At 49.7% G+C, this 7,365-nt stretch overlaps 1 protein-coding gene and 1 long non-coding RNA gene across 3 annotated transcripts in view; one reads left to right on the top strand and one right to left on the bottom strand.

The window, feature by feature from the left end:
* The window catches only part of ARHGAP25 (Rho GTPase activating protein 25), a 109,409-nt gene extending 107,198 nt beyond the window's left edge, over nt 1-2,211 (top strand). For both annotated transcript variants that reach the window (XM_045294155.1, XM_045294156.1), the window contains exon 11: nt 1,380-2,211. In XM_045294155.1, the coding sequence (XP_045150090.1) occupies nt 1,380-1,587 (208 nt within the window). In that variant the 3' untranslated portion in view covers nt 1,588-2,211. The remainder of the gene's footprint in view (nt 1-1,379) is intronic.
* LOC123522153 lies at nt 23-5,809 on the bottom strand. The gene is made up of 3 exons (XR_006680442.1): nt 5,728-5,809; nt 928-1,145; nt 23-836 (listed from the first exon to the last, which is right to left on the bottom strand). It is a non-coding gene; the product is annotated as an uncharacterized LOC123522153 (long non-coding RNA).
* Between the last annotated feature and the right edge of the window lie 1,556 nt (nt 5,810-7,365).

The raw sequence follows: 7,365 nt of genomic DNA, 5'->3' as shown, positions 1-7,365 counted from the left end.
TGCAGGGCTGACCTTTGGCGGTCACGTGTAGCTGCTTTGTCTGAGAACGTGAAAGCGATCATTTGTAGAATGGCGACACTTCGGTGACATCTTGGCAGGGGAGTGTAGAAATCCAGAAAAGGCCCACCGTGGGCTCTATGGCTGAGTGTCATTGACAGCAGAAAGGAGTTGGTCTCCATGCCCATCCCGAATCAAGGAGAGTTGACAGCTCCCCTGGCAGGGGAACCGTGTGACTTCTCAGCCCAATAGTGCCTGCTCTCCATTTCAGGCTCAGCCTTCACCTTCCCATTTCCCTTGACAGCAAGCCCTCAAAATCGATCATATCCCCAATGCTCCAGAAGGAATGGAGCCTTGGAAGTGGCAACACATTCCCAAAAGTCATACAGCTAACTAGTGGTTGCTTTTGAATCTAGGGCAGCCAGGCTCCCAAGCCCTCTCCCTTCTTCCTCTCCCCTGGAAACAATGGTTCAGGTCTATGCCAGTGTCTCACTTGGGTTGCCCCAGAGTGAGAGGGAGGTGCCAACCTTGGAGAAGAAAGCTAATTTTGGAATGGAAAGGACCAAGTCTAGTTTAGCTTTAAGAAGAGCAAGGCAGAGGCAGGCAAGGCTTTGGGCAGGGCCCAGTACACGCAGAATGGGCCAAGGCCTTGTGTGGTAGATAGAACCTAGAACCCGGGCTGACATGATGACAAGTGTCCGTAGGGAAATGGGGAGCGTGGCAAGAGAATGAAATTCTGGAGGAATTCTTGAGTCAGTTTTCCTGCAGGCTTGATGTTCCTTCCTTTAGCTTACACGTGGAATCTGTGTATTCATTCCCAAGGGTTCATTTAGCACAGCCTGGTGGGGAAGAGAAGAGAGCACCTGAGAGTACATTAGGATTTGGGCCAGTAAACAGTCAAAATACTGGAAATCCAAGATTCTTACACACCTGAAGCAGCAATCAGGAACGAGTGTAGGTTTGCCAGGCTGGCTGTTTCCCGCAGGGCAAATCCCTGTGTTTTCCAAGTCTTGGTTCCCAGCAGACCCTTCCTATGAAGAAGTTTGGGTGTGTGCTCTCAGTGAGAACAGGCTGGGTGGCCACTGGTGTGCACAGAAGGGGTTGAGAATCTCAAGTTTGGATAGGGCTTCCCAGATGATCGCCAATTTCTATGGAGCAGAAGTGCAAGATGTTAAGAGGGTAAGATCTTAGAGGTGATTCCTTCTCTCAGAGCCTATGGTATTCAACAACCAAGGGAAAGCTGAGTCATAACCTGGGGACTCTGGGGAAGGACAGGTGGGATGCGGGTAGTTGGAGAGCAGGAGAACCTGGTGGGCGAGATGAGGGAGGTGAAGAGGCGTTTGGAGCTGATCTTCCATTCTGTCGTTCTCTCCTTTGTCTAGCCTGGAGAAGGAAAACTATGATGTCTGGGCGAAGGTGGTGAGGCTCAACGAAGAGCTGGAACAAGAGAAGAAGAAGTTTGCAGCCCTGGAAACCCGCTTCCGCAATGTGGAGCGCTCCAGGGAGGACGTCGAGAAGAGGAACGAGGCCCTGGAAGAAGAAGTCAAGGTGTTGGTCAAATCCACGAAGGAGCCCCCGGCTGATGCCTGAGGTCCTGGGACTGCCCCACGGACAGCCTGGCCCTGGTGGGGCCAATATCACTGTCTGTCTCCGTGCTCCGAGTGAGGGCTTGGAGAACACATCAGGATGCCAAACAATTCCATGGGATTTTGAGGAAGAGGAGGGTGAACAGGGACATTGGTGGCCATCCTGACTGTGTGGAAAGGTGGTGTTCTTCCCCTGTGGTCTTGGGCACAGTGAGACAGAACCTCCCACCACTGGACGCATGTGTCCTTGGACACGTTTTGTGGGAAACCACAGCTGAGAACCCAGGAAACAAACAGTCTGGCTCCAAGGCAAACAACGGACTGGCTGGGCTGAGGCAACAGCTCCGTTCTGTTTTTTCTGGGCGGGACAACCCACTGTCAGGTGGCCTCAAGCCACCTCTGCGTCACAGAGACCAAAAATGATGCTCAACTTCCAAGGGCTCCCTCGTGGCATTTTCTGTTTGGGGGGGACGGCACCTGCCAAAGCCAGAGTCCCAGTCTGCCAACCCTCCATGACCCACACACTCCAGGGGGTGGAAACACAACATTGTTATTGGACTAAGGAAAATCAAACAGGATTGTATTTATAAAGACAAAAATGATATCAAATAAAGGAAGGAAAGTAGCAGGACCGTTGCTAATCCATATAATACCTCTGAAAGAATTTGACAGAATGCACCCTTCCCTGGGCAGATGCACCTCAGGGAGGAGGATGGATGGCAGCCCCCTTGCCTACTTCGCTGTGGCCGGGACCTACCCACGTGCCCAAGGAGGTTTCGAAAAGTCCATGGGGACCTTCAATATCTTTCCATTCCATTTCCCCCAAGACATTTTGAAGCCCCCTTGTGTGGGGTGGGGTGGGGGTGGGGGACTTGGAAGCAAAGTACCCCCTACAATGTGGTCTCCTGGAAGATAGGTTTCAGGCTAAGGTAGGAACATCTATATGATTTTCTTATCTGTGATAAGAAAATACTTTTCTATTTTACCAAAGTGCCAATAACTTCATCTTTTAAAGGGTCATCTGGCTCTGGAGAAGAGCTGAGCCTGGGGCTGTCCCAACAGGCAGGTGACAGGGCTCCAGCTTGGCTCCGGCAGAGGGCCCAGGTGAAATAAAGCAAGAGTCCAGGAGCAATAAGCCTTGGCAGGTAGTTGGCCCGAATCTCTTTTGTCATTATGCTGGTAGGTAGTGTCCAAGATCTTTAGATTGTGTACACCATCCACGTACCATGTTAGCGGATACAGTACAAATGTTTTCCCCAATGTCTCCTCCCCAATACAAATATATAGATTTATAAATTATATGCATGTGAGCCAAAGCCAAACGCACTACCATGAAATCAATTCCAACTCCTAGTGACCCTACAGGACAAGGGTGGAACTGCCCCTGTGGGTTTCTGAGACTGTCACTGCTTACGGGAGGAGAAATCCTTGCTTTTTCTCCCACGGAGTGGCCAGTAGTTTCGAACCGTCAACCTTGCCATTAGTAGCCCAACCCATAACCCACTATGCCATCTCTAGTATGTACATGACTACATATTACGTGCGTTCATGATGTATCATGAATACACCGCGTATATTATAAAACGTCCGCCGCACCAACATTGAATAAGGATGCCATCAAGACAAACCTACGTATTCCTAGGTATTCTCAAACTTCCTCTCCTCTACGGAGATGCCTGGTCTTGTTGCCTTCTGCAATATCTGCATATGGCATCCTCTCAGTCCCATACACACATTGGGAGTTTGAAGTCGCTATATCTTATTTAGTGGCTTGAAACCTCGGGTTGCCACCATGGGAGATTTTCCTTCCCCAGCACCTGTGCCTCCTTGGGGATTCTTCTTTTATTTTCTCACTTTTTTCCTCTCTTTGTTTTCACTCTTGGGAGACTTGGTCCTCCCTTGCCTGTGGCCATGGCCTCTTCCCCACTGTGTGAACAAACCTTGCAAGAAAAGCCATCCTTTCTTGGCAAGCTGCTGCCCCTCAGGCCCCACCCCCAGAGCCCCCTGCAGGCGGGATTGACGGGAGGGGAGGGGTTGAGGATGATATGAGGATCCTCTGGTGAACCTGCTTGCAGAAAATTCATGAGACATTTCATACCTTTTAACAACAAATAAAACAGGCACTACATGTTTTAGGGTTTCTTTTGGCAAACCATGAAACCCCCTCACATGTACTTTCCTATGCACATTACGCATGTTATGCATGTGTGCATATTACTTCTGTGGATGCATTACATGCAAAAAAATATTAAGGAAAGCAATACATTGCTTTATTTCTTGGGACTTGCTCATCTTTCTGAGTACACGCCAAATTTTCATTAATGAGTGTTTGCATATCTGCCTGGGCTCTATCCCATGTCCTTCCATTTATTCTCACTCTGACCCTTTGGGAGCTAAAAGAGTTGCCTACAGCAATGCCTCACCATTCCCAATGGAACACGTGTTTAAGGTTCAAGGGGAGGCCCTGCAGTCTGCGCTCAGGTTCATGATATAGGGACCTTTAGGGCAGGGGAGCAGGAGTTGAGGCTGAGGGGCTGGGACCCATTCGAATGCCCCTCCTTCTACTCCTTCAGCAGAGTACTGTGAGATCCTTGAGCACCCCTTCCGCCAGGGAAGTCCGGGACAGACCAGGAGGGTTGACCCCTCACCACAATTGAGAGGTGGAACCTGGTGTGCTTCAGTTGCTGACATTTGGTCCCGTCCACCCTCCATGTAGGATTGCTATGATAGAACAAGACACCATCTAGGTCCTCATGAGCTCAAAGGAGGGCCAGGGAAGCAAGCCTTAAAAGGCTATGCATGAGATGCAAAGCAGAGGAGCTCCTAGCCTTGCTCAGCAGGCAGTCCTTGAAGACAACCCTGTAACACTGATGGTTTACTTCTGTCCTGTAGCATGCAGGCCGGCTTTCAAAACCCTGTCTTGGTTAGCTTTCTCTATTAACCTGGCCTTTGCCCAGACAACCCCCACCTCCACCTCCACCTCACCCCCTTGTCCATCTGCTCAGACGCTGAGAATCTAAAGGCCTTCCTACCGGTCTGAACCGTGCGCTGCCAACCCCACTGCCCTTTTCGTTCCCATCAGAGTTGCTCTTCTCCCTCACAGCGTCAAGCGTGGCCCTTATCAGAGGAAACGTTCTTTTCCCCTGGAAGGCAGACTCCATGGTTTCCCAGTGCGTTTGTGCACTGGATAGGAAACAGGAAGCTGGGCTGGGCCGACTTGTTTCCAGTGAGGCTCAGACCCGAGAGATGGAGTACGGGGTGTCTTTAGTTGCAAAGCCTGCTGCACAGCAACTAAGTCTCTTACATTGTTTGGTTGCTTTGACACACTTCCTTAAGCTCGGCTCAGAGAGCTACACCCTTCGCAGAAAAGCCCCAGCTACTGAGAGGAGGCTGCGGTGGGGCGGGGGCAAAGTAACCAGGCTCCAGAGAGGAAGAGGAAGATGGGCGTGCATTGTCGTCTTGTAAACTTCCACATTCCACCACTTCCTGTGCAGATACCAGCAGTGGTCAGGCCTCGTGCTTCCCGGGGCAGCGAGAGAGCGAGCCCGAGAACACTTAGATGGGCCTGCACTAACCCTGGCTGTGTTGCCGAGAACCACGCTGCTGCGGCGGCTCATATGGCTGAGTGAAGGGAGGGTCAAGGAGACTCAGCTCCTCCTCGGGAGGAGCAACCCTGGCATTGATCTGGCCACTGAGAAAGCTTAGACGGCTTCCCAGAGCACCTCCAGACAAGGAGCGAGCCAAGACTCTCAGGGTGTAATTGTAGCGTTTGCTTGAAAAGAATCCTAACCCATCGCCAAGGAGTTAATTCCAACTCAGAGCACCCGGCTAGACAGAGCAGAGCTGCCCCATAGGGTGTCCATGGCTGGAATCTTCATGGACTCACAGGTTGGCATCAGGGAAGGAGAGAACAAAGAATAGAAAAAGAGGTCATCTTGGACAAGCTCTCAGGGTTGCCTCTGAGCAAGCCAGCTGACGTCACCATCCTGCTGTCTGAAACCCCTTCTTCATTTTAAGTTCCTCTCTCCGCCCCCACCAAAATTCTTTTTTTGCCTCCCAGTCCCGCAAGTCAGTTTCAGAGAATATTCTTTGATGATCCCCACCCCTGCTCCCACCATACCTTTGATCTGCCAACACAACTTACCTGTTCAGTCTCCCATTCTTTATTTACACACGTTTCCGTTGGGAATCAGGTAAGCAATATAAAGATGGTTTCCATGATCAACGGTTTCATGGTTGTCTCACAGTCGATACTACATTCATGGATAATATCCAGAGAGCATTGGCAGGGATTCTTGATTTAATATAGGTCTGAAAGAGGATGGGTCTAATCAGAGCTACTCCCAGAACTCTTTAAATCAAATCCACAAGTGCACACCTCATTTCCCTATACTTAGAATCAACCCTTAAAAACAAGTTGAAAGCAGCCCGATTTTAAGAACTGCTCTAAGTCTTTGAATTTGTTCATGACTAAGCTACTACTATTTATTTGAGGATTTATTGGTACCATCTTTAGGCTCAGCTTTCCTTATTTGCAAAACGCGTACCTAACATAATCCATTTTCCATCTCCTGTGCATCTCTTAGCCTGAAAGGAAGAGCATGTGGTAGAACACCATGTGAGAAAGGGCCAGTTGGTGTAGTTATGTTGATTAGAGATAGGGAGGGGACCAGGCAGGGCTAATGACATCACAAGGCACACACGAGGCTTTAGAGACATGCTGATCAATTCTGGCTACAGATTAGAATCAATTTGGAAGAATTCTAAACTATATATAAATGTTTAAGCCTCCTTCCCAAAGACTCTGATTCAATTGGCGTGGGATTGGACTTAAACTAAAGTTATTTTGAAGGCTTAGAAGGTGGGTCTATGGTGCAACTCAGCCTGCGATCCCCTCTCTTAGCAGCGTCTCAGGGACACCCACTCCAAACTCTACTCAACTGCTATTGAGAGGATTCCGACTGCCAGCGACCCCTGGAAGACAGAGTAGAACTTCTCCTGAGAGTTTCTCAGACTGTTGCTCTGTAAGGGAGTAGAAAGACCCATCTTTCCCCTGCCGAGCACCTGCAGAACACCCGGTGCTTTCAAAATGCTGACCCTGCAGACAGCAGCCCAACGTGGAACCATTGTGCCAGCAGGCCTCCTCCCAGTAACACTTGCATCCTGGCGGGTAGGTCTTTGTTGTGAGCCAGAACTGAGGCCAGCTCATTGGGGAAGCATGCAACAACGGAGGCTCACTGGGTTGTACGCCGTGACTGTGGTCTGGGGGAAAGATCTCTCGGGGAAAAGTCAAGAATCACTGGATTACGGATTAGAGGCCTTCTCAAAACTCACTTACGTGAGCAATGGCAAGTCAGCCTATAACTGAACATCTCTTTTCCTGTCTGTTCAATAAGTAAGTTCAATCACATGAGCTCCAGGGAAGGTTCCTTCCACCTCTGTGAGTCTCTCGTCCTAAGGTCGTTTTCCAAGGAGACTGCAATTTTGAAAACTGCCTCGACGTCGCGGCAAGTCACTGCTGTGTCAATTTGGATTCACAGCAACCCGATGGGACAGCGCAGAAATGCCCCTTAAGTTTCTAAAACTGTAACTCTCTATGGGAGTAGAAAGCCAAGTCTTTCTCCCACAGAGCAGCTGGTGGGATGGAACTGCTCACCTGGTGGTGAGCAGTCCAATGCGTAGCCCCTCTACCACCGGACAAGAGTAAAGTTTCCAATGACATTTTCTTTTAAAAGGAGTCCTTTGCAGGTCCAGAAAACACACACATACAAAAACCTACTAT

This window comes from Echinops telfairi, unplaced genomic scaffold, assembly GCF_000313985.2.
Source record: "Echinops telfairi isolate 266 unplaced genomic scaffold, ASM31398v2 ScPeMD7_2573;HRSCAF=3158, whole genome shotgun sequence".
NCBI classification, from domain to species: domain Eukaryota; kingdom Metazoa; phylum Chordata; class Mammalia; order Afrosoricida; family Tenrecidae; genus Echinops; species Echinops telfairi.
The sequence above is the reverse complement of the archived record's forward strand: the minus strand, read 5'-3'. Positions and strand labels throughout refer to the sequence as shown.